At 39.0% G+C, this 27,359-nt stretch overlaps 2 protein-coding genes across 6 annotated transcripts in view; both read right to left on the reverse strand.

Moving 5' to 3' along the window:
* The window catches only part of LTN1 (listerin E3 ubiquitin protein ligase 1), a 55,869-nt gene extending 39,937 nt beyond the window's left edge, over positions 1-15,932 (reverse strand). For both annotated transcript variants that reach the window (XM_081075720.1, XM_081075719.1), the window contains exons 1-6: positions 15,781-15,932; positions 11,552-11,755; positions 10,944-11,042; positions 10,231-10,461; positions 7,850-7,902; positions 6,284-6,464 (exon numbers count right to left, since the gene is read on the reverse strand). In XM_081075720.1, coding sequence (XP_080931846.1) covers positions 6,284-6,464; positions 7,850-7,902; positions 10,231-10,461; positions 10,944-11,042; positions 11,552-11,755; positions 15,781-15,822 — 810 coding nt within the window. In that variant the 5' untranslated portion in view covers positions 15,823-15,932. The remainder of the gene's footprint in view (positions 1-6,283; positions 6,465-7,849; positions 7,903-10,230; positions 10,462-10,943; positions 11,043-11,551; positions 11,756-15,780) is intronic.
* A 1,697-nt stretch (positions 15,933-17,629) lies between these two features.
* Positions 17,630-27,250, reverse strand: RWDD2B (RWD domain containing 2B). Of its 4 annotated transcripts, XM_081075845.1 has the most exons (9): positions 27,083-27,179; positions 26,756-26,892; positions 26,414-26,605; positions 26,113-26,217; positions 22,480-22,663; positions 19,767-19,993; positions 19,614-19,681; positions 19,129-19,491; positions 17,630-18,527 (listed from the first exon to the last, which is right to left on the reverse strand). In XM_081075845.1, the coding sequence occupies exons 6-9, from the start codon at positions 19,971-19,973 to the stop codon at positions 18,293-18,295; spliced, it is 873 nt and encodes a 290-aa protein (XP_080931971.1). In that variant the 5' UTR covers positions 19,974-19,993; positions 22,480-22,663; positions 26,113-26,217; positions 26,414-26,605; positions 26,756-26,892; positions 27,083-27,179; the 3' UTR covers positions 17,630-18,292. The 4 variants fall into 4 exon arrangements, with proteins under 4 accessions (XP_080931971.1, XP_080931970.1, XP_080931969.1 ...); XM_081075844.1 differs by lacking the exon at positions 26,756-26,892 and having other exon boundaries at positions 27,083-27,250; XM_081075843.1 differs by lacking the exon at positions 26,113-26,217.
* Between the last annotated feature and the right edge of the window lie 109 nt (positions 27,251-27,359).

The raw sequence follows: 27,359 nt of genomic DNA on the forward strand, positions 1-27,359 counted from the left end.
AAGGAATAAAGTGCATACAAAGCAACAAATATGTAGGTAAATCTAAGTGAAGATTAGAGTATAACAACGTTTCTGGGTCTAAAACAAAGAGACAATACATATATTTAACCCCACAAGGTATTTCATATATTTTATATATACTTTATTACCACATAAAGGCAGTGGAATATTTAAAAAGATAAACATAAAGCAGGACTAGGTATGTGTATCTCTTAAATGCTAGGCTGAAAAATCATGATTATATAAAACATCAAAAAAAGCAATCAAAAATAAAAAATATTTTAGCATTCAGTTATGACAGAAATACTCAGCAAACTGAGACTAAAAAGGAAATCTTGAATCTTAAGAAATACAGCAAATATCATACTTAACATTGAGAGTCTACAAGTATTTCCATTTAAGTCAGGAACAAGGATGCCTGCTATCACCTCTTCTACTCAACATGGTACTGGATGACCTAATTAATACAAAGAGACAAGGGGGAAAGAAAAGGAATTGGAAAGTACCCAAATAACTACCTATAATTGTAGCAAAATAACAGACTATAAAAAAATATTCAAAAAGATCGAAAGACAAACTATTAAAACTAACAGGAGTTTGGAAGAGTTGATGGATATAAAATTAACATATAAAAGCGGAACATTTCAATAAAAAAGTAGAAACAAAATAGAAAATGTAATTGAAAGAAAACCCACTTCACAGTGACAAAAACCATAAAGACATGTTCAGTATAGAACATATTACACAGTGTTATTCTATGATGCAAAGTGCCTAAAATAGCCCTAACAACTTTTAAAATGAACAAAGTTGGAGAGCTTCAAGTCCAACTACAAAACAACAATAATCGAGAATGTGGCACTGCTGAAGGGATAGATAAATGGAACAAAGTAGAGTCCAAAATTAAAAGCCCACATATATGGTCAACTGAATTTTCACAAAGGTGCCAGAGTAAGAAAAGGATAGTCTTTCAACAAACGGACACTTACATATTTAAAAAAAAAAGATTAATTTGACTCTCACCGTTATGCCATAAACAAAAATTAACTCTAAATGAACCTAACCTATCAAACTTTTAGAAGAAAATATAGAAGATCTTTGAAACATTAAGGTAGGCAAAGATTTCTTAAGTTTAAGATATCAAAAGCAGGAACTATATATAAAAGAACAAAAATGACAAACTGAACTTTATCAAAATTGAAACACCTACTCTCCAAAAACCATTAACAAAAATAAAAAGGCAAGCCACAGACTGGAAGAAAACATTCATGATACTTTATCTGAAAAAATACTTGTATGCAGAATAAAGCACATTTGCAACTCAAAAAATAAAAACTAAAACCCCAGTTTAAAAACGGGCAGGGGGTGGCCGGTTAGTACAGTTGGTTAGAGCATGGTGCTAATAACACCAAGGTTGCCGGTTCGACACCCACATGGGCCACTGTGAGCTGTGCCCCCCTAAAATGAAAATAAATAAGTAAATAAATAAATAAATAAAAATGGGCAAAAGAATATGGAGTGTAGTGAGAGAGTGACACACTGATCTTCCTACAACCAACAACAAACAATAGGCTCCAGGAACAAAACTCAAACAACTGCCCGAGGGCTCTGAAGACTAAAATATATGTGGTTTGGAGGGGATGCAAACTTAGAGTAAGCAATCCAAACAGACTGAGTTCCCATTTTGAGCAGTATTGCCCTGAAGGTGGCTGCAGTCTCCCCCACAGAGGCACAAAGGCGGCTACAGCTCCAACAGAAAGCCTGACATCCTTCTGGTTGGAGGAGATGGAAGAACCAGGGTAAGGAACCCAGGGTAACCGGTTGCAAGAGAGTGATGGAGAACTCTGGAAAGCAGAGAGCCAGAGAAGGGAACCCTCACATTCTATGTTTAAACGACCTAAATCTACAGCTGAGCCTTGAACAATACATGCAGAGTAAACTGAAAGCAGCTTAAAGCAAAGGCTTAAAGAACAACTGAAATCTGAGACACTACCCAGTGCAGGCCTGACAGTTTGCTGTCAGAGTCTAATCACGTTAATTGTTTACTAATATAAAAACATCAATACCCTTTGGATCGATACTGTCTAAAATTATCCAGTCTCCAAAACATTCCAGAATATAATCTACATATCTATGTCCAGGATACAACCTAAAATTAACATACAAACAGCCAGGAAAATGTGATCCCATTTCAAGAGATGAGGCAGTTGACTAAGCCAATCCTAAAATGACCCAGATATTATCATCAGATCTTAAAGTAATTATAACTATACTCAGTGAGGTAAAGGAAAATATGACAACAATGCATGGAAAAAATAGGAAACAGATACATATGTCCAAATCTATAGTAAATCAACCCTCATGCAAATTATGGACTCTGAATGATAATGATATATCAATGTAGGGTCATCAGTTGTAACAAATATACCACTCTGCTGAGGGAATATTGATAATGGGGGAATCTATGCATGTGGGGGGAAGGGTAGGAGGTATATGGGGACTGTACTTTTCCTTAATTTGCTGTGAGCCTCACACTGCACAAAAAAAGAATCTTTAAAAAGATAGGAAATTTCATCAAAGAAACAGAAAATACAAAAATCCATGTAGATTTGAGAAATAAAAAATACAATATTAAATTAAAAATGAGCAAAAGGTCTGAATAGACACCTCAAGAAAGAGGATATACAAATGGCCAATAAGCACATTAAAAGATGTTCCACATCATTAGCCATCAGGGAAATGTAAAAATGAAAACCACAATAAAAAATCTCTATACCAGAGGTTAGTAAACATTTTGTTTAAAAAGTGAAAGAGGAGCTCTCAACAACAAGGCTGCTGCTTCAATTCCCACATGGGATGGTGAGCTGCGCCGCCTGCAACTAAGATTGAAAACGGCGACTGGACTTAGAGCTGAGCTGCGCCCTCCACAACTAGATTGAAGGACAACAACTTGGAGCTGATGGGCCCTGGAGAAACACACTGTTCCCCAAAATTCCCCAATGAAATTTATTTTAAAAAAAAATCTTTAAAAAAAAGTGAAAGAGTAAATGTATTTTAGGCTTTGTAAGCCATATGGTTTCTTGCAACTACTTAGCTCTGCTTTGTTAGTACAAAAGCAGCCACACACAATACAAGAAACAATTTACAAAGACAGATGTGCCGGACTTTGACCCATGAGCAGTAGTTTGCCAATCTCTGATTCCACACCCATGAAGGTGATTTAAAACAACTGACAATATCTAAGTGAGGATATGGAGCAACTAAAAATCTCACACATTGCTAATGAGAGTGTAAATCAGTACAACCACTTTGGGAAACATTTTGGCAGCTTCCTGTAAATTTAACATATGCTTACCATATGATCTATCAACTCCTCTCCCTACCAAAGGGAAACGAAAACATATGTCCATACAAAGACAATATGAAACTAAGCAGTAAAAAGGACTAGACTAGACTACTGATACAAGCAACAACAATGAAGGAATCTTAAAAATATTATGCAGAGCAAACTAAGCCAGACACAGAATAACATACAGCTCCATTTAAATGAAAACCTAGAAAAGACAAATCTAATCTGTAGTGACAGAAAGCAGATCAATATTGCCTGAGATAAGGGGAAGAATGACTAGCAGGGAATCCACTTTTGGATGCAAAAAAAAGTCTTATACATCTTGATTGCAATGGTTACGTGGATATATACATGTAGATGAATGTACACATCTATCTATTTGGCTTAGTACACACTTAAGCCAAACTGTAGGCTTAAGTGGCTGTGTTTTAATGTGTGTATATTATACCTCAATAATGTGTGTAAATTATACCTCAATACAGGTGGTTTTATAAAATATTCTAGGATATTTTTTTTTTAATTGGGGAATATTGGGGAACACTGTGTTTTTCCAGGATGTCAAGTCGTTGTTTTTCAATGTAGTTATGGGGACGCAGCTCAGCTCTAAATCAAGTCATTGTTTTCAATCTAGTTGTGGAGGGCAGAGCTCATTGGCCCATGCGGGACTCGAACCAGCCGCGACCTTGGTGTTATGAGTGCTGCGCTCTAATCACTGAGCCAACCGGTCGCCCACTGTCGGCTCAGCTCCAAGCTCAAGCAGTTGTTTTCAATCTAGTTGTGGAGGGCGCAGTTCACTGGCCTATGTGGGAATCGAACCGGCAACCTTGTTGTTAAGAGCTCGCGCTCTAACCAACTGAGCCATCCAGCAGTCCCTAGGATATTTTTTAAATACCTGAATAAATTGATAAGACAGGTTCATCATAACATCAGGTTCAATAACATAAAGACAGCAAAATTCCCCAAATCATTCAGTGCAACCCCAATCAAAATTCCAGTTAGAATTTTTTGAGGAATTCAATAAATTTACTGAAATTTATATGGAAGAATAAAATTCTAAAACAACTTCATCAATCTTAAAGATAATGATTAAAAAGAGTGACCCACCTGAGCAGTTATTAGGAAACATCATGTCCTATTAACAGTAGCACTGGCATAAGAATAAAACAAAGACCAATGGATGAGAAGACAGTTTAGAGAAAAACTTATGAACATATGGGAACTTAATATGCCAAAATAGCAGGACCACAGATACACAGGGAAAGAATGAAGAGTTTACTAGGTGATGTTAGGAAAACTGGTTCACTATACATGAAGAGAAATGTAACTAGATCTCTAGTTAGCATCATCAAAAGGTGGATTATTGATGGATTAAAAGATAAAAGGTGAAAGGTAAAACTATACAAAAAGATATAACTGTTAAAAAAAAGATATAACTATTAAAAATGTAAGAATATCTTTGTGGCTTAAAAGTGGGAAAGGTCTTCACAAGAAAAAAAAAAAATCCGTGGCTTTGATTACATCAAAGTGAAGATTTCTTTGTAACAGAGGGCACATGAAAGGTAACAAAATGGGAAATTATTTGCAATGTCTAAAAACAACAGGACTCATATTTAGAATATACAAGAAACTAGTAAAATGAAAGAGAACAACTTCAATAGAAAACAAAGACATGAACAAGCAGTTTACAGAAGAAACACAAAAATCTAAAAAGCTTATAAAGAGATGCTAAAAGTCATTTAGCAGAGGAATTTAAATTAAAACCAGGAATTATTTGAACTCCTATTAGACTGATAAAAATTAGAAAGCTGAATGATGGATGCCTAGTCATGGCTAGAACATAAAGCTATAGAGGTTTCATCCCACATTGAAGGCTGAGGGTAGAATAACAGCCATTCAGGTAGGCAATCTGGCACTACTTCAGAAAATTAGGTATGTACACATATACTCTTTGACTCAGAGATTCAGAAAATAAGAGAATTTCAGAAAAAGAAAGACTCGTGGATGTGAGGACACAGGAATGAAGATGTTCACTACTGCATTAATTGTGAGGTCAGGAGTGGAAGGCCATCAGGGCATCTATCACTGGGGAATAGGTAGGTACAATGGAATGGATGTCAACTTCTGAATACTACACAGCAGTTAAAAGCCATGGACATACATATAGGAACATGATAGATTTAAAGTATTTTAGTAGCTTAAAAAAAAGTGCTGGAAAAAAGCAATAAATGAAATATAATACAGTATCACTTATGTGAATTAAAAACATATGCAAGAAAGCTGTGACATGCCTAACAGAGAAAATACGTGTTAGATAAGCTTCATTCAGGCATGACTTCTAGTGGTATTGTCCATGAATTCAATGTTAATGAATCAACAATATATATTTTGGGTCTTTAAACAGACCCAAAAAAACAAGGTTATGTATTAATCAAGTGACAAAAATGCTATGACCAGACTTGCAGGAACCTAAGCCCATGTTTTCCCTCTCCAGAGAGCAATCCTTCAGTGTTCACTGATTCAGTGTTTGTTGGACGCTATGGAACATAATTATTAGGAGTAACGAGAATCGACCATACATACAAAAGGACATACATTAAGCACATTTAGAATAATCAGTTGGTGCAGGTGGAGAGTGGCGAGGGATTAAGAGAAAAAGGGAAAAAATAAATACATCAAATGAGAAGAGTCTTGTCCACACCAACAATTTTAGGGTACCATGAATGGAGGAGTATGATAATCCAACTCTGAAGTCTAAAGAACTAAATAAAAAAGTGAAAATACAGTAACATTCTGGTAAGAGAGGCAATTCAGTCCTATGGCAAAGATGTTCGTATTTGTAGAGTTTTAAACATAAACAATAAACATAAAGCATAAACTAACAAGACTGAGGGGAAAAAGGAATCAGAGAAATGTTTAAACTAAAAAAGATAAAGATACCTGAGGTATGCTGTGTTTTCCATACTTCCAAAATTTATTCTGTGATAAAAGAGACTTAAATTTCTCCTCCAGAGAATCAAGCTCATTATCAGGTAAGAGGCAAAGCAATTTCTTTAATGCCAATAAGGAACAAGTCACAACCCGAAAAAATTTAGCTTCTCTCTCTTCCTCTGGAACAGTTCTTGATGTGAAAAGAAAACAAAAATGTATAAGGATTGAGTTCAAGCCAAACTACATTATTTGGCACTTCTATTTTAAATGTTTACCATTAAATACCTACCCAAGTTGCTTTATTTCTATATTCTATTCTTCCTGTGCCAATCCCCCCTTCAAAGTACAAACATTCTCAGAATTTTAATCACATATGTTTCCCATAATACAAGGTGAAAGTAGACAAAAAGCCAAATTTGAAATAAATGCAAGTGCACTGCTCTCAACAGCAGTTAGTAGGGAACAGCTTCAATGCATCTAAGATAACTGACCCTCAGGGACTCTCGAGAGTTTGATTAAAGCATGACAATAAAAGTAAATGGAAGGTGTGACTACTCTTTCAATAGAAATAATCATAGTTCTTCAACTATTTTTTTTTTTTACATGAAAAGAAATCACAGCTGGCAGAAGCATCCTCCGAATAAACCTCAGCAGACCCTTGGATGTAGAATTTGCAGAGGCAATGTTTTATTCAAGGGCTTTGTGGGTCACAGGGAGTTTCTACTGGGGTTTCATCCCACTTTGCAGGACTTGATTGCCTTTGGGTTTGCTTGCCTACCAAGTAAAGAGCCCAGTTAGAAAATCTGCTTTATAACATAAGGCTCTATGAATCCTTGAGAACCTATATCTGTATTATAAATAAATAGAAACACAAAATTTTAAATATCTATGGGGACATTGCCATTTTACAGCCTTAACTGAGTAGAGTTCTTAATTGCATAGACTACACTGTTACCTAAATTATAAGATTATGTTATCTTAATTATCTGTAATTATCCCTTATTTCTGTCAAAGTTTTAAAGACTGGGGAAAAGTCTAGATATTGTCAAAGTTTAGGGGGGTGTGTGTGTGTGTGTGTGTGTGTGTGTGTGTGTGTCTTTTTCTGTAGACTAACTGCGTATGTTTACGTGGGTAGGTTTTTACCTAGAATACTCATTTAGCCAAGGCATTTTTACACATTTGTTGTACACTTGCTATGTTCCGAGCCCTGTGAGAGATATTAGAATAATACAGAGATGCCTGTGACATTCTTCAACAATTTTCAATCTGACCTTAACATGGTTCCTGCTATGACTGTCAACAGGTAAATGTGGGAAAAATCTAAAAACATCCTTTTTTTTTTTAGAAGAACCAAATATGTAGCTCGCAGATAATTCAACTTAAATAGCAGGACAGCTTGCAGGTAGAAACAGAGAAAACAGCACCAGGCATACAGCACCATATAAAATATTTTCATCTCTACATTTAGAATCCCCTTTTTAAAAGTGTCTCATTGAATTTATCATCTTATTACCTATGAGTGAAACAAATCCTTAACATGAGTTACATAGATACAATAGATACAATACAACTTACTGTGGGTCACTGAGTGTATCAGGTGTTTCTCTTATTAGATGATCCTGCAGCACCTACAGAGAGGGAAAAATCCCGTAGCCTTGAGATTTTATTGAATTGTCAGTGGTGATCAAACAGAGCACAAATGGCATCTTACCTAAACGTTTTTACCCCTTCTCCACAAAAGTAGCAAAATTAAATAGCAAAACTAAAAAGTTTGAACTTTACCTATTTTTCTTTTCCTATCAAACCCCAAGGTTGGCTGCTATTAGGATAAGAAGGATAGGGCACTTTTTCAAAACACCTCCAGTTGCCATCAAGAGGAATTTCCCCCTAAATACTCCTGGCCTCTTGCTTCTCCATTCCTCTTGCAACCAGCAGCAAAGGATGGGATACCTGCTTAGTAACTTGGGGAGAGAAAGAGGCTCTGCTTTCCTGTCCCCTCTTTTTGAGCACTCCCTTTTCACACAGAACACAAGCTACATTCAGCTCTACCTCAGGAACATCTAAGAGTCCATTTGAAATATTGGGTAAGTCCGCCCACTTCTGGAGTACAGTACTTGGGAACCCAGTGTTCTAGTATCAACATCTCCAGCAATCACTAACATTTTTTTAACTTTTCCACATGCTAGATAGTGCTTTGAGCACATTTTATGCATTAAATTAACCCTCACAACTACTCAGTGAGGTACTTTATTGAGTACTTTATCATTCCCACTTTAATAGATGAGGAAATGGAGGCACGGAAACTGCCAAGGTCACACACCTAACAAATGGAAGAGTGGGACTGGAACTCCATGGTATGACCCACAGCCCATGTTCTTACAGACAAGTATAAATATACTGTCAATAATTTTAATATTTTGATCTTCATTTGCCTAACTCCTCTCTAGTAAATTGATTTTGTACTTGGAAAAGTTCAAACCCAGTATCTGTAGTGAACTGTGACATAGAAAACTAAAGGAAAAATATCATGGAGGAAATAATCTACATGTTCAATGATCAGTTATCCATCCATAACAAAGCCAAGAACAAAAAAACCAAACAAACAAAAACCGTGAACAGCCAAATTAGTCGTCTCAAAATCTGTTTTCTAACACTCTAGTGTCCCAACTGTTTGAGAATATGATTAAAGCAACAAATCCTCTCCCTAGAACAATAAGCTTGGTACACCTGAGATGTGAAGAATGGAGAAACCTAGAACCTAAATGGGGACGTGGTATATGTGTGGGGGTGTGGGAGAGGTACTGGATGAAGAGGTCAGATAGGTAAGCAGGGACCATATCCTGGAGATCCCTGTAGTCCAAGATTAAAAATCTGGACTTGTAAGGAAAATGAGAAAGCACAGGAAGGTTGACTGGTTGACAAGAGGGAGAGAAGGAGGGAGGGGTGGAGGGAAGGCGGGAGGATGCTTAAGTAGGGTGATACACAGGGTGCTATGGAAACACAGGAGTACTAAATAAGGGAATGAATGCAAGCATAAAGTTTTTTAAATCCTCAATTCCCCCCTCACTCACAGTCCATCTACTTTTATTTCTTCATATAACACTAAGAAGCTTGGTCATCTGGTTTTTCCAGTCCATACATTAGGAATAGCAAAAAGGAAGGAAGAAATGAGGAAGACAGTTATTAGATACAAATAAAAATGAAAGCCACAAAAGTTATGGCTGATATCAGTCTGGCAAAAGTGTTGACCAAGTGTTGAAGAAACTTTCATATCACTTAAGGGAGGTATAGAATCGCATGGCTTGGAAGGGCCATTTATCAATATCTATAAAATTTTTTAATGTTCTTTATCTTTTGATCCAACATATGGTTACTAGAAGTTCTGGTAACTATCAACCCCCCACAAGGTATGAAAAGATCTGTTCAAGAATGTTCACTAAAGCAGTGGTTGTGATAACAAAAAAAAATAAAAAGTAAAAAAAAAAAAAATTGTGGCAAAATCCCAAATGTATATTTTAAAAAGAAAAATAAACCGCTGTACACCCATACAAAGGAATAACAGAGAACAAAAAAGTGAAGTAGATCTGAATACATGGAAACACAGGGCGGGGGGAGAAAAGTTTAGACTTAATTTGTACATTTTTTTTTTAGATTGTATATCATAAAGCATATATCTAAAATTTTGATATGATAAATTAACATTTACAAATTAAAGATGGAAAACTTAAATAATTCTGAAAGCTCCAATCCAACATGTTAATTACACTAAAAATCCAAAATCAGCAATTGGGTTAAACACTTATCTTAAAAAGACAAACGTCCATTGGAAATATTTCCCGTACTCATTCCCTCACAATGCCAGGTAAAATAGCTGTCACTGGAACATGCCTTATATTCCTTAAACACTTAAGAAAGAAAAAACGAACCACAGATGCAGAACAGCGCCAAGAACTTACACTTATAACTTCGTCCTTACAAAATGCTATGGCCTCGGGCTGCCTGCTGGGAGGGAAGGCTGCTTCAAACGCATCTTTCGCTGCTGAAGCAGCTGGGGCATAAGCATCACACTGAGCCATTAACCAATAGCCCATCACGGTTTTCAAATAAGGAGCCAAGTGTTTCTTCACTTTAAGGATAAGTTTTTCAAAAGCTTGCTGTGTGGCTTCTCGAACCCTGCGGTCGTGATCCTATTGAAAGTATAATATGGTTTAAAATAGATCTAGCCCATAAAAACAAATACAGACATTTCTATGATGACCTATTAATAAGAGTTCAGCTATGTACAGAGCTAAACTAAAATCAATAACTATGTGAAATAATTTTTCCTTTTTCCCTTCTCCCTATAAGAGCAATTCTTTTCCAGATAGAGTCAATGCTAGGCCTTCAACAGTTAAGCAATTCGCTCGTATTCTTCTGCAGCAAATATACAAATAAATTAAACTGCCGAAATGTATTACGACTGGAAAGCATCTGGGTGATTCTGACCTAATTTTAGAAAATACAGACTCCCTCTATACTTTATACAACCCAACATGATCCAACCTGTGTAGCAATACTGACATAACATTTTATAACCTTCACCAAAAAATAACATGTAAATATGATAGTCCTCATGACTTCAACCAAAAACTACATAACAGAAATAAGTTAGTAAAATCTTAATACTTACAAGTGAAATTTTGCAGAAAATTCTTGGCCAGTATGGAAGAACTCCTTTTACAATTTCTGTGTCTCTCTCTGTACACATGGTTCCAAACTCCTGCATGGCCTAAAAGTAAATTAACATTGTTAAGGATCAACAGCCATGACATTGTCTATTGATTATATTTACTCTGTTCTAGAAGCTTAGTCTATTTTATGTAATGAGAGAATACATTGTTTCTGTTTGTGCCCCATGGGACTAATTCTACCAAATTAGTCCCATGGGGCACATGGGACTTTCTTTACAGGTTAGTATGGTAGAATCTTTTCAGATGTTATTTAAAAAATAAAATATATACAAACAAAAAGTCCCATTTAAAATTATAAGGTCAAATTACACTCCCTAATGGGAAAATACTATATAGCCAGAAATCCAAGGTGGTTCAAAAAAATGCAGAGCAACAAACTAATTTCTAGAAGAAGATAAAGTAAGCTCAAGTATATGTTACAAAAATGTACAATTATTAAAGAAATCATTAGCAATGATTCATTTTTCTTTAAATAAAATATGCCAATGACATTTTGTCTTAAAAAAAGGATTATGTTGACCATTTTTGTGAAAACAATAAAACTTGCTTTTAATTTTGTTGTGACATCTTTCTTGGAAAGCTTCCGTAGCACCATTCGGAAATCAGAATCTACAAGACTGTCTATTTCTTCAGCTCCTTGAATAGCAGGAACATAGCCCAGGTCACTCTGAAATGTTCCAAAACCAATAAATCCAGGCACGGTTCCCTGTTCTTTGGCAAGAAGTTCTGCAGCTCGACCACTGTTTGAAGGCTGATAAGAAAGTAGAAAAAAGAAAAGTCAGAGTCCTGGAAAAGCTCAAATTTAACGTTGAGTTCTTTAGAGTAATTCCTTAATAATTCCCACAGTGGAACAAGCTTTTATTTGAGGAATTTTTCTTCTTAGCCTAAGATGTCATATACTGCAATGTTCCCCAAAGATGAATGTTTCTGTCACCAAGAATTTATCAATGATCCTAGAAGTTATTTCCTAAAGACCAGAAAAATGTTTTTATAAACCGGATACAATCAATTAGTGACTCATGATATCAATTTAATGGGTTGTAACAGTACTTCAAAAAAATAAAATATTTAAGATCAGAGAATGCATCATGTATGAAAAGCCTAAGCACTGTTTTATAGATACTGTTATTTCAAAATTTATATAAATAGTATGTATTCACTCATATGTGTGCTGTATGATATATAATTAACTCATAAATGGATTATATCTTTTCATTCATCCATCCATTCAATAAATATTTATTACCCAACTAGGATAAGTCTAATGATAGCTTCTCTTCTAGACCGGGAGTTTAGTTCCTTGAGGGCAGACACACTCATTGCCACATACTCAAAGCCTAGGCTAACCTCTTTGAGCTAAAATGATTACAAATTGATACAAGGTATATTTTTTATTTTGAACCATAGTCAGTGGTTTGTTTGACTGATACACAATATAGTAGTAGCCTCCTAGTACTAAAAGTTAAAAGATTAGTTGTGACCAGAAAAATAATATTTGAACTGTTAAAATAAATTAACATATCATTATTTAATAACAAAATGCCTCAGTTCGATGTCCAGGGTAACATAACCCGTCTCAACTCATCAGTTTCTTGTATCTCTATGTTATGAATGACCAGAAATGAAAATGATAGCCTGAATCACATTTTTTCAAAACAGTAGCATTTAAGACTAATTTCAAAAAAGTTTCGATATTTTAAAACTTTATTAAAATAAACATTATTCAGTTTGTCTTTTTCAACAGTCACATGAACAAAGAGCTACAAAGACAGTTGGTGAATTACAATATAATTCTGAAAACTATGCTGACATTAGGAGATCAGAATTTCATCTATAATTCCATTTGTAAACAACTTTATTGTGAAACAGAATAATGAAATAGTATAAAAAACTAATTACTGCTAAAAGCTAAAGGGGTCAAGGCTGAATTCTGAACTGATCTGAATTACCAGTTTCCAATTTAAAAGTAACAAATTATTTTTAAATATACTAATTGCACCTTATTCGACGTCTACTTCGAATTTAAAATATAGTTACTGTTGCTCATTACTTACTCTACTGTATGTTAAATGTTTATACCCACAGTTCAAAACTTAAGAACCTTGATTCTATTTCTGGCAGTTAATTTTCTTATACTACACGTACTTCATTCTTTCGTGCCTGTCTTATAGAGGTACTTGAGGTGGCAATCTTGTGTCGACAGTTTAAATACCTGGAACCCTTAAAGATCTTTCACCATCTGTCCTTAACCTTTTCCAGTCTTCTGCCACTCTTTTCTTCCCTTGTCCCACACTTCCTCCTCCCCTCTCCCAATTTTGCTGCCACTATTTGTTTCAATGCCAAATTGAATTCAAGGTTCCCTGAAAATGCTGTGCCCTTTCATAATTTGGTCTTTGCTTATCTTTTCTCTCCACCTGAAAACACTTCCTTCTTTTTCATTGCCTGACAAACTCCTACTCATCCTCAAACCACAGTCATGTTTTCAACATTTGCTTCCCTCAGGTCAGTCTCTGTTCTTTTCTGTTCTCCCACTTTCTTTCTACTCATACCTCTGTCAGACTTCATTAACATATTATAATTATTTGCTTGCTTATCTGTTTCTATCATCAAGATAAACATTTGTCTATCACTTTTGAATACATGGCATTCAAGATGCAATGGCATTCTGTTAATCAGTGACTACTACTCAAATACCAACTCTACAACTTCCTGGCTACCTGAGCTTAGGCAAGTTCATTTCTCTAAGCCTCAGAACCGTCATCTTTAAAATGAGATAATTGTAGCTGAATGATTACTTGGGTTGTTGCCAAGATTAAACATAAGTTTTAAACCATCATACTAATAACTGATTCCAGCAAGAATCATCAAAGGATGCTAAAACCATTAGGTGAAAATTTGTGGGAGAGAACAGGATATTCCCAGACTCGACATATTATTTGTCAATAGTCAATGGAAAAAGATATCTTAACCAAGTGATTAAACAGATGCCACCAATAATGGGACAAACAGGTATCATGTGCCCCTGGTTTGTGATGCACTAAGACACATCAACTATGAAGCATTCCTGTCAAAAACTGGTAACCTGAATCTAATCATATGGAACAATTAGACAAATCTAAATTAAGCAAAACATTTGGCCTAGACTCTTCCAAACTGTCCATGTCATAAAAGCACCACCCCCGTTTTGGGGGACAGGGGACCCACTGTGAAACTCTCAGGATCTAAATAACTAAATGGAATGAGTGAACCCTGACAGGATTGTGGATGTTTTTTAAAATATTCTATCTAAAGAAAAAAAAACAAAAAATGTTATAGAGAACATTGAGATGATTATAGAAATCTGAATACAATGCTGTATATTACTAGCTACTAGTAGCATACTGAAGTTAAATATTTTGTGTGTTATAATTGCTCATGGTTATGTAGAAGAATGGTATTCTTTTTTGAATATACATGCTGAAGTATTTAGGAATTAAGTGTTATAACTTCTGCAACTAATTCTCATAGGGTTCAACAAAATACATGTATTTAGAGAGGGAAGACAAATGTGACCAAATATTAACAATTGGTGAATCCAGAATACATGGGCTGTCTCTCTACTATTCTTGCAATTTTTCCTTAGGTTTGGACTATATCAAAAATGAAACGTTGAGAAAATTTTTTAAATAAAAATGTAAATGAGAATGCAAGCCAAGCACTTGGCATAATACTGGCAAAAGGTGAGCTACCATTATCGTTGTTGATATGATCTTCCAAAACAGACTGACAGATCTAAGAAAACGTGGGCTGATATCACTAGAACTGGATCAGAAACAAGAAAAAGCATCCTCATTAAATTGGGTTGTGCCACAACAGACCTAGTACCATACAAAATACTATTATAAACATCCCTAATCATGTCGGTTGAATCCACTTTGGGGTCTTCTTTTAAAACGTATGTGGAGAGCTTCTGTTCTACGCCAGTCCTTGGCCTAGGCGCTGAGGCTACCAGTAGCAGACAAAAACATCAGCCTTCGTAACAAACATGCGCCTTCGTAACAATTACCTCCCAGTGAAACAAGACAGTAAATGCAGCGAGACAGGCGAGTGCACAGCGTGTTAGGAGTCACAAGTGCGAGGGAGTAAAGCAAAGCAGAGCAGGAGAAGAGAGAGCCGGGGAGGGCTGCAGGTTAAAGGAGGGCGATCATGAGAGACCGCCCGGGGGTGTCCCGGCAACACTCGGGGGCACCTAACGACGAGCGTGGGGCGCCCGACAGGCAAGGTCACGGCTCAGCGAGCAGGCGGCGCGGCTGGACGCAGTGACCAGGACGGCGCTGCGGATGGGGCCGGAGATGGAGAGGCGCGGGGCGGGTCACACGTCGTGGAGACCAGCATCCTACGGGCTCTGGCCTTTACCCCGAGGGATGTGCGGCGCCACCGTGGGTTTGTGAGCACAGGAGACCCGATCCGAGAGGCCACGCACACCGGGCTCCCTCCGCTTCCCACCCAACTCCCTGCGCCCAATGCCACCTTCTCTCCGCCACCAGTTGAAACCGACACTTAACCGTTTCTTAATGAAAAGGGTGTGTGTGAGGGGGGTGGGGGGCAAGACAGGGGAAGAGCTCTGGCACGAAACACCTTCTCTTACAACTGCCCAATGTGCTCCGAGGTAACCCAGCCGCCGGGGGCACGCACACAACAGAGAGGTCACACTCAACGCGCACACACACAGCCGCGCGGCACCCGGGACCGCGGGAGGCGCGGATTCCCGGCTCGGCTAGGCCACCGCGCACTCACCCTCAGGTTCCCCTTGGTCCGCTGCTTGTTCTTCCCGCCCATGGTCGCGATCTCAGCCGAACGGTGCCCGCAGTCCCGGCTGACACGGCCGGGCCGCAACTTCCGGCCCTTCCCGCCGGAAGTGGGCTCCCTGGAACAATTTCCCCCGGCCCGCCCCTTCCGCCGCCCACCCCACCCGCCGCAGCCCCACTTCTGCTCCCGCCTCCTGCCGCGGGCTTAACTCTCCGCGGGCAGGGACGTCACAATTGGAGCCGCGCCTGAGCGACGTCATTCCTCCCAATAGGAAGCCAAGCGTCGGATCCTAGCGCCAAATCCTTCCTGCCTGGCTTTCCCGGAGCGAGATTTGTTCCCATTTGAGCGAGTAGGAGAGTGGCACGTGTTAGAAAGTGACATTTTCACACAGGCGTTGCAATATAATGATATGGTAGTGGCCGTAGGGACTTAGCAAAATGTTAGGCCTTTTAAAATGCAATCAGCATCATTTAGGCAGTTGTTAGAAACGCAGACTGTCAGGCTCACTTCGGGACAAATCAGATTCTGCATTTTTAACATTCCCAGGTCTTGTTAAAATTTCAGAAGTAGTGTTTTAGGTAATATCCTCTCTAAATCCTCTCCCCACCCCTCCTTTTCCCCCCAGATCATGTATGTGTTCCGTGCAGTTTTTAGGAAAGAGGGTAATATGGCAGTCTTAAAATTTGAAACACAGTTCTCGACTGATTTTCCTTCTCAGAATCACATAGAGAAACAAGCACATCTTGCTGGTTGTCTCACCCTTTTATACTCAACTCCATGGTACTCAGGCGCTGCGGACTATTTCTCCTTTGTTCAATTGATTTCCTGTTTGGTTCCATCAACAGAGGTGACTAGTCCTGTTAAAAGCAATATGTGTATCACCCGGCCTCTTTGGTGGGGGTTATCATCCAAATCTAGTAGTAACTGTGGGAGTCAGAAACTCTAGACAAACAGCTGGTTGTGTGGTGGCAACAGAGGAGGCACTGGCATTTCCAGGGCAACTTACATGCAATGGGGAAGTGGGCAGTAGGGTGGGAATCGGAGGAGGTACATAAGATTCGGATCCAATATAGTCACTGCTGTAAATACCATTCTGATTCTTACCTGTGTTCAACAGCCTTTATATTAGGTTGGTGCAAAAGTAATTGCGGTTCTTGCAATTATTTTTAACTTTTTAAACTGCAATTACTTTTGCACCACCTAATATTTAAGACCTATCCACATTGCCTTGCTAGTTCTACTTTACTGAATACTATGTGCCATAGTGTACTTACTGATTCATTTAGTGATAGGCACATAGTTTGCCTCCAACTTTGTACTAAGATAAGCAATGCACTGTGTCCCTCCCCACCCTCAACCTCATTCCTCTAACCAAGTCTGACTCTTCATGGAATACCCAACACATAGTACCAACCTGTGTGCTAGCAATTAGTTATTATTTAATAAGCACTTTTGGAACTGGCTTATGAAGGGCCTCAAAAACTAGTTAGTGTGTGTATTGACTCTAGGTCGATTTGCTGAAACCAAATTTATAGAAAGCCATTTCCAGAATTAAAAAAAAAAAATGTGTCAAAATGCAATTTGCCAAAAATGAATTATCTAAATTACAAATTTGACGAACCGTTGAGGCCTGTTAAAATGTCTGGGCTGTGCTCATGCCTCAGCCCAGGGGCAGAGGCAGAGCATAGGTGTACAAAAATAGAAATGAACCATAAACTCCATTTACGAAAAATTTCACCTATTTGTATCAAATGACTGGGGTAGATGCAAAACTCAACCTTTGAAAAAATCTGTTTGGCAAACTAGCTTTCACCTGCTAATAATAGGGACAGAAATATAAATAAAACTCATTTTATTTCATGTCATAATAAGGTGTCTAGAGATAGGCAGGGGCTGGTGTTGGATCAGGAACTCAACAACATAGGAGACTGGCATCTCTGTGGTTCTCTTGGCCCTTCCTTCCTTCATAGTTGAAAGGACGGCTGCAGCTCCAGCTATCACCTTGATGTTATGGCACAAAGTGGGGGAAGAGGTGCCCTAGCTGCATCTATCATTTTAATCAAGAAAGCAAACATTTTCCCAAACATTCCCTAGCCAAAGCAGTGGCCTAAGGCCACCTTTGTTGCAAGAGAGATTCGGAGAATGAGTATTTAGCTTTTCCAGGTTCTTTAGTGAAGGCAGGTAAAGGGGGTTGGGAATGGATGGCAACTTGTACCACCAACATTATCTAACTCAAGTCAAATTAATTTGTTTCAAAATGGGTAGTTTATATGTCAAGAAATTTGTCAACAATTTTAAGATTATAATTTAAAATTCAGTTGTTTTCAATCATGACATATTTTGAACATATGCATTTCAGCTATACCACCTTTTCTCCCCGCCCCCGCCCCAATATTCTAGCATTGGACTAATGTAAAATTAATTAATCTTTCAAGAAAGAGTGGGGGGAAAAATCAAAGGCCAACAGTGACAAAATACTTTCAACTATGCCACTGCTCAGTCATTGTCCTTCTACACCGAAAAGCATCTGGAAAACATCCCCACATCCCTTGGCATTTAAAAACTGATATAGCTGACCAAAGTCCATGTGGTTTCCTCTGGCTCCATTAACACTGAACACTTTTTCTTCAAAAACTGAAAATTTTCTTAGTCTTTCCATTTCATCATTTGTACCATCAAAGGGAACATCTTCTCGATGGCGAATCAAAATTCTCTTCCAGTTTAATTTTCTAAGTCTGAAAAAAATTTTTCAAAGTAGAAATTTTGAAACTGTGTTGTGCATTCTAGAGCACTGAAAAGAGAAGTTATAAAACTGGTTTATCAATGCCTTTTCCTAGAAGGGAAGAAATCTACTTTTATCTCACAGGGAATAATTTTAATTAAATATGATCCTGGTCATAATCCCATCCCATAATCCCATGAACTCACGCATTGCCATTATCATTGCCTCCTATCAGCTTTTTCAAAATGTGGAAATTGCTGAATCTCAAACTCCCAAAGCAACTTTTCAAAAATTCATTTAGGATATCAGAAGAGAAATGAGATTAGAAATTCCCTTGTTTCACAGGGTATGCACAGCTTACAGCATCACTGATGGGGGGAAATTAGTTCCATGGAAACGGAGGGGCTAGATTCAATATCTATTTACAGAACGTCTCCTGTGTGCACTACCAGATGAGGAAAGTAATGCTGACCATACGTGAGTTCAACTCTGCCCACTGACCTGACACTGAATCCTCATAAGATACAACCCCAGGGAGATACTATTGTACAGCTCTAGTATCTGGTTTAGCACTAAAATTATTGATACAGCATACAAAATTCATGAAAGCAAACCTTGACCAGAATTCTTCACAAGCACTTTGCGGGCCTTCCACACAAACAACACCAGGTTTCCCAGGCATGCTGAACCCAGACAGGGAAAGCTCCTTCGCCCACTCTAGAATATCCTTTCTTTTGCATTTGTTGTAGATGTGATGGCTATAGATCCAGAGTCTCGTGAGAATGAGATCGATCGGCTGGACTGTACTTCCTGGAGGAAGGGAAGGGGTGGTGTCTCTGCTGACATAGCCAGAGGCACGTTCTCTAACCCAGTCTGTGGCATTCAATATACAGACGTCTCCAAGACAATTCTTTTGCAGGTATGTGGTCAGATCTGTGTTCAGCTGAGTCTGCTGGGATCTACTTAATACTACTGATCTGGTGGAAAAGATAGAGGATAACAAAACTAAATCAATTTTCTTGGAACAGAAAACAAACTCAATTGCTTTCCTTCTCAGATAAATTTTGACTTCTAAAGTTGGCCAGTTTCTGTAACATACCTGACAGTAATTTCAGGCAGAACTGCAGGGTATTGAAAGGGAAGAATACAGGCCAGAGAAAACATCGCCTGATCAAAAAAAGAAGAAAAATGCCCTAAGTGCTGTTTTACAACTTGACATGTTTCAATTCTTCCAAAAGCAAAACCGAATTACCATTGCTTCCTCAGATATGTGCAGGTTCATATTGATAGTAAAATAAACTTTTGAAGATCGCCCCTCCATTGTGCTCTTTTCAACACAATCTTTCAGTTCTGCTAAAGCCAGCTGGTCATTCACTATGAACTCACTCTCACCAGGGAACATACTGGCTAGCAGGTCTAACTCGGAGAGCTGGGCCTCAGCCTGTTGAATCTCAAGCATTTTTGGATATCTGTAAGTTTCTAAGGAGGTAAGAATAAGAAAGACAATTTACATATGCACTATTGGGAGAACTAAGTATATTAATATGGGTACTTATTGAAAATGTACATGATTTCTTCATAAAATGTGAAATTTAATCAGAGTATCTTTCCCCGTTATTCTACTTTGTAATGTGTTGTAGTACCATGTTTCCCCGAAAATAAGACCTAGCCGAACCATCAGCTCTAATGCATCTTTTGGAGCAAAAATTAACCTAAGACCCAGTCTTATTTTACTATAAGACCAGGTATAATATAATATAATATAATGTAATATAATATAATATAATATAATATAATATAATATAATATAATAAATATAATAAATATAATAAATATAATATAATAACATAAATATAACATATAAATATAATATAATAAATATAATTTAGGGTTTTATATTAATTTTTGCTCCAAAAGATGCATTAGAGCTAATGGTTTGCCTAGGTCTTATTTTCGGAGAAACACAGTATATATGTAAAAGATGTCATATGTTAAGGATCCAAAATGTGGGACAATCCAGTGAGAGCAATAAAACTCTAATAATGACGAGGCACCAAATTCCTATCTATCTTGATAGTTGATCTGGCATCTTGACCTACCACACCAAATTCCTATCTATCTTGATAGTTCATCGGGCATCTTGACCTACCACTATGAGCAAATTCACTGAAATACTCTAAGTATGTAGTCAAAAGCCATATCAGTGATATTACCAGGAGAGGCTTTGATTGGTTACCTTGAAAACCTAGAATGAACAGAATAAGAGAGCTTAGTTATATGATAGTTAATTTTTTTTCCTAACTTAATATTAAGTTTATTAATGTTTAAACACCAGAATGTGAAGAGAGAAAATAAAGGCTGCTAATTATCCCACAGCTCAAGTCCCTCCTATTAACAGTTTTTTTGAAGTACAAGATTAGAAAATTCAAATAGTAGAAGAAAATTTTTAAATATAGTTTCCTGCTGATACTTTCTTCTCCTATCTACCTAGGTCCCCAATCCAAGGCAAAGAGTTTTTCATGTTTCATAATCAGACAAAAATTTAAGCACTGTACATAAACACATGTGGAAAATATATGCTGATATAATGCGTACGTATATGTAGAGAGTGAGATATATAAACATAATTAAAATATGTCCATATCCACATGTATCACATATACATATCTTTTTGCCCCCTACTTCTACTCTTCTGCCCAACTATATTTTGGAGATGTGTTCACTGTCAGCACATGGTGATCTATCTCATTCTTTCTAGTGGTTGACTGTCATACTTAATCATGTAGATATCTCATAACTTATTTCATTTTTTACCTTGGACATTTGAGTTGCTTCTACATTTTTGCTATCTGAACAATTCTATAATAGAGGTTATTTTTATATATGCTGTTTGATTAATACTGTATATTCACGAATAAGTCTGTAGAGGTGGCTTGTTAGAAAAACAGGTACATTTAAAATTTGGGTCAATATTGCCAGGTTGCCTTCCAAAAAGTTGCCATATAGTAGTTCAAAATTTTTACATAGTTCCCTTCTTTAAAAAAAAAAAAAATCTTGTTTTCCCATTTACTTATTTTTTTATTGGGGAAGGGGAACAGGACTTTATTATTGGGGAACTTTTTCCAAGTCAAGTAGTTGTCCTTTCAATCTTAGTTGTGGAGGGTGCCGTTCAGCTCCCTTGCAGGAGTCGAGGAATCGAACTGGCAGCCTGTGATTGAGAGCCCACTAGCCCATGTGGGAATCGAACCAGCAGCCTTTGGAATTAGGAGCATAGAGCTCTAACCACCTGAGCCACCGGGCCGAACCCCCAAAAAATCTTAATACATTGTCTTTTTATGGTGTTTTGTCTCTATGTGTGCCATTCAAAAAAAGGTTTTAGGGACATATAGGAACTATAACAAAAGATCTAACATTCATGTCATCACAATCCTAGAGGAGAAGAGAAAGAAGAGAGCTGAAAAAGTACTTGAAAAAATAATGACTGAAAACTTCCCAAATTTTTCAAAAAGCATAAACAGATTCAATAAGCTGAACCTATCTCAGGCAGGATGAATCCAAAGAAATCCATATCAAGACACATAGTCAAACTTCTGACAATTAAAGATGAAAAAAATCAGCAAGAGAGAAATGAACCTTAGCTACAAGGGAAAACCATTCAAATAAGAGGATATTTCTCATCAGATACTATGGAGGCCAGAAGGAAGAGGTGTACTGTTTTTCAAGTGCTGAGAGTAAAGAACTATTGACCCAGAATACTATATGCAGTGAAACAACTATTGACAGTTGGTGAAATGTGGGTAGAAAGAAGGGAAGGACTTTTACTTTTCAATTTGTATGCTTCTGTATCATTTGAAGTTTTGTGATTAGCCTGCAGTACTAAATTCATCAGAAAAAAAGATGGGTTACACTTCTGAAAAGAAACAGTAGAGCTCAATTCCATTGCTATAAAAGAAAATATGGCTTACCTTCCCAAAGAGAATTTACTCTGTCAAGTCAAACACCATTATTTACATTGACAGTGTCTTCATGGAATTCTTTCTCCTCTTTGGTACGGTTTATCTATCAGCTACTATATGTAGAGTTTCATCCATCATTCCTTCCTGGAGCTTTCTATTTAGTTTGAGGGTCAGGACATATATTTGATAAGATCTACAACAATGAAGACAAAAAGACTGGATGTTAAATAATCAGAATAGGTATTATCACAGGGATTAGTTGACGGCATAATCAATGGAATGGGCCATTAGGGATGATCTGATGAAGGCGGCAGGATCTGAGTTGAGCCTTGAAGGAAGAGTAAGACTTAGACAAGTGGAGTAGGAGACATAGTAGGGAGAGAGAGGGAAGGTCTGTGAAGCAGGAGAGCACAGAAAAATAGCATAGGCCTGAACATGTCCCTTTGTCCCAACCCCAACTACCAAGGCCTAATTCAGGGGCTCATGATTTGGACCATTTTCTCGTGTGCCAGTTACTTTCTGTTTGTCCCCTAAACCCATTCTTGGCCCTTCTTTGCCCTGTCTTGGACTCTGGCCCCCTGAACCCCATAGCCTATAGCACCTGACTCTTCTGCCTTTTCTGTGCTTGGGTTCAGCCACTGCACTGGCAGGAAGTGGGAGGATGGAAGAAGAAAGAATCCACAGTATTTCTTCACTACTCTTGTCTGCTTTGGTGGGATTCAGACAATGGCTGTGACCCGCTAAAGACCACATCTTCTGCAGGCAGCCCTTCTTCCTCAGCTCCAGCAGACCTTGCAGGCCTAGGAGTAGTCATAGTTCCTTTCAACCTGGCTACACCTCTGTAAATAGTCCCTTTATTAAACAGTCTCTTCAAAGTTGAGTGTGTATGAGTGTGTGAGTGAGTGAGTGTGTGTGTGTGTGTGTGTGTGTGTGTTTCCTTCCAGGACCTTGCCTCCTCCTACCTGGACTCTGCCTCTAATGTTTATCCATCAACTCACACACCACACTTTCAGTACACTGACTGTATGCAATAGCTAATAGATGTATACTGAGACAAGTAAGAGAGACATCTATTAGAAAAAAGTTCGGGCCGGCCCGGTAGCTCAGACGGTTGGAGCTCTGTGCTCCTAACTCCGAAGGCTGCCGGTTCGATTCCCACATGGGCCAGTGGGCTCTCAACCACAAGGTTGCCGGTTCAACTCCTTGAGTCCCGCAAGGGATGGTAGGCTCTGCCTCCTGCAACTAAGATTGAACATGGCACCTTGAGCTGAGCTGCAGCTGAGCTCCCAGATGGCTCAGTTGGTTGGAGTGCGTCCTCTCAACCACAAGGTTGCCAGTTCAACTCCTGCAAGGGATGGTGGGCTGCGCCCCCTGCAACTAACAACTGCATCTGGACCTGGAGCTGAGCTGCACCCTCCACAACTAAGACTAAAGGGACAACAACTTGACTTGGAAAAAAGTCCTGGAAGTACACACTGTTCCCCAATAAAGTCCTGTTCCCCCTCCCCAATAAAATCTTAAAAAAAAAAAAAAAAGTTCCCACATTCTGTGACTGGGCAACCGTGTTGCAATGTGAAAGGAAGGAGTCCTGCCATGCTAGATTCCCACAGGGGAAGGCAAGCTAGCTGATGACGCTGACAGCTACCCAGTGGAATAAATTTACCCCAATTCACCATCTGGCTGAGTTAAGTTTCACAGACTCAGACGCATGAAATGCCAACACATTGAGAGTAGATTCCCTTCCTAAAAGCTGCCTTGGATGATCCATTATCAAGTCCTCTAGGAATATGTCTCCTTTATTCAAGTTTTCTTTGTTTCATCCAATATGGTTGGATCATTTCTTTACCATCAAAAAATGGTATTTGGCCAACAATTTAGCTAGTTCATTGTATGGTTCTTTTAAAGGGGAAAAGGAGTTCTGCTGCTGAAAAAGAAATGAGAATTACAGGTGACAGACAAATCGGTAGCTACAATGGACCCTGTCAAAAACACATCAAAGATTATAGGAATGACTAAATGTGGTGGGGTGTTGAATTCATTAGGATAAACGATATGAATCAGGAAAATAAGAAGCACTCTCACACACACTGGGCTATCCCTACTGATCAGAGTATAAATCAATGCCAAAAGCACATCATTCCTAATTCCAGTGTGTTTTCAACTGATGTCCTTAAAACACTTTACCAGGGTGTCAATGCCACACTGGGAAAACAAAATTACACAAAACATTTCGTGTTTCAATAAGTTCTTGAAATGCTGAATGACACAAAGTTCAACAGGTTTCTTTAGGGTGACCATGGGTCATCTTATTATTCTGACCGATTTAGTGTTTATCGTAGATTTAATCTATTGTCCTCTTTTGGACAATAAAGTATACAGGCACTTTTTGTGGGTGGCTTTTTAGTCTTTATTGTTAGATCCCAATATACACCATGAATTCCTAAGAGGAGGGTATGGTATGTGTAGCATCCCAAACCTATCTGACCCCGGAACACTTTTCTTTTTCGAGACCTAATGATACTAGCTCTTCTCTACATACAACAGATCAGGAATCCCTGTTTTGTCACCTATCAACCGCAATGTATGTAGTTTAAATATTACCAAGGATACCTATCATCTTCATCTTGAATCTTTTTCAAATAACTGTTAAAGCTACCCACTTCTCCCTCCTTTAAACACAATGTTTACTAGTGATTTCATGTCCTACTATTTTCACTTGGCATGTTAAGAATTTGCTGTGTTATTAAAAAAAATCTTCATATAAACATTTAAAATTCCTGGACTTATTAAAATTCCAAACATATCTTTTCTACTGTGTTTTGGAGTTCAGGAATCTAAGAAACAACTCATTCGATGGTTATTAGAGGAAATGAATTTACTTTTTTTTTTAATCGTAGCAGTTTAAGTATATACTCTGTTGCCAGATTGTCCAAGTGCCATTTACCAACTGTGTGATCTTAGGCGTGTGGCTTAATTTCTCAGTCTTGCAATCTCTAAAATGGGAATGACAGGGTTGCTGTGAGGATTACATGAGGATGTTAGAAAGTGGATAAAACAGTGCTTGGCAACAGAGTAAGTGCTATAAAAGTGTTTGCTATTATTATTATTGGTCATTCATTCAGCCAGTGTTTCTTGAGCACCTATTGTATGTCAAGCATTGTCCTCGGCACTAAGACTATAACAACGAACAAAAGTACAAAAAAACTCTGCTGTCATAGAGATTTAATCTAGAGGGAGGAGACCATGACAACACAAAACAAATATATATGGTCCGTGGGTAACTGTTATGGAGAAGACTGAAGAAGTTAAAGGGGATAGGGAGCAAGTGCGTGTGTGGGGATAGTTCAATTTTACACAAGGTGATCAAGGAAGGCCAATCCACTAGGGTGACTGTAAGGAAGAGACTTGAAGGCAGTGAAGAAGAAAGCATGTGTTTATCTGGACAGGTTCCAGGCGAAAGGAACAGCTCATTCAAAGGCCCTGAAGTAAGAGGATGCTAGACCAGGTGGCTGGTGCACACCGAGCCCAGGACAGCGTTTTAGGAGAGAGGTTAGAGAGGAAATGTGCAACAATTTATGTTGGAACTCACAGGGCATGGCCAGGACTTTGGATATGGAAGGCCACTGGCGGGGTTTGACTTACATATATGGAGACCCACCCGCACTGCTGTGAACAGTGCAGGTGAACAAGGATGAAAGCGGGAAGACCAAGTAGGCACTTCAGCGACTCCAGCAGAGATGAAGGTGGCTTGGATGAGGGTACGGTGGTGGCGGTGGTGAACAACGTTCACGTTCCAGACATACAGAAAGCGAAGAACCAACAGGATTTACCAATGGATTACAGGTGATATGCAAAAATGATTCCAAGGCTTTAAGAATGTAGAAGGATGGATTTGCCATTTATATGAAGATGGTAGAAATCTGAAGCTTGGTTTTAGACATACCAATGCAGTGCCTAGAAAGACAGCAAGGTGAGGAGAGGCTTCCAGCAGGCAGTTGGATGTAGTTATGGGGTTTACGAGAGATCCCCATGGAGATGCAATTTTGGGAGTAATCAACATTGATTTAAAGGCACGTCTGTCTCATCACCCAGGTAGTGAGTGGGGTTGGGAGAAGACACCATCGAGTTTGGAGGTCTGGAAGACAAAACGGAACAAGCAGTGAAGTTTGGGACCAAGTCACCATTGGGGGTGGGGGTGGGGGGCAACTACGGGAGTGTCGTCACAAGCAAACCATTTATTTGTCCAATTATTTCCGTAGATGAGATTGCAGTCTAAGAAAAAAACCTGTAAGAGAATTTCCCGACTGAAGATTTCCGCGAATGCTGTGAGACCGTAGAAGCACACGCGTTTCCTGGGAGGACTTGTTCTTTCTCTCGCCTCGCGGGGCACAGGAGCCCTCGCACCTCACGACGCACTAGGCCCTGCAGGGGGAAGGGTGGTGGTGGTGGTGAAGGTGGCGGCGGGAAATGCCGACGCCCGTCCTACCCAATGAGCGGAGTGCAGCGCGTGGGAAGGCGGTGCCACGGCGTCGCCAAGTTCCGGGGACACGGAACGGGCTGCTGCAGCGACCCTCAGCCCCTCCCCCTGGGGTCTCGCGGGCAGAAGACTCACCTCGGCCGTGGGCCGCCTTGGTGCTGTCGCCCCGGGTTTCCTGGCTGCGGGGACAGTTCACTGCTCACCCGGCGGGAGCCCCAGAATGCCGCAGGACGACCGGAAGCGGAGGGACCGCGCCTGCGGGGCGGCGCAGGGGAAGCGGACGGCGCCCGCCCGACGCGGCGCGTGCGCGCTGGGCCCGGAAACGCGAGCCGCCGCTACCTGGGAGTCGCGGGTCGCGGTGGACGCCTGGCGTTCCTTCGCCCCATCGCGTTCCTCTTTTACCCTGTGGCCA

The sequence above is a fragment of the Rhinolophus hipposideros genome (genome assembly GCF_964194185.1).
Source record: "Rhinolophus hipposideros genome assembly, chromosome: 2".
Taxonomy (NCBI): domain Eukaryota; kingdom Metazoa; phylum Chordata; class Mammalia; order Chiroptera; family Rhinolophidae; genus Rhinolophus; species Rhinolophus hipposideros.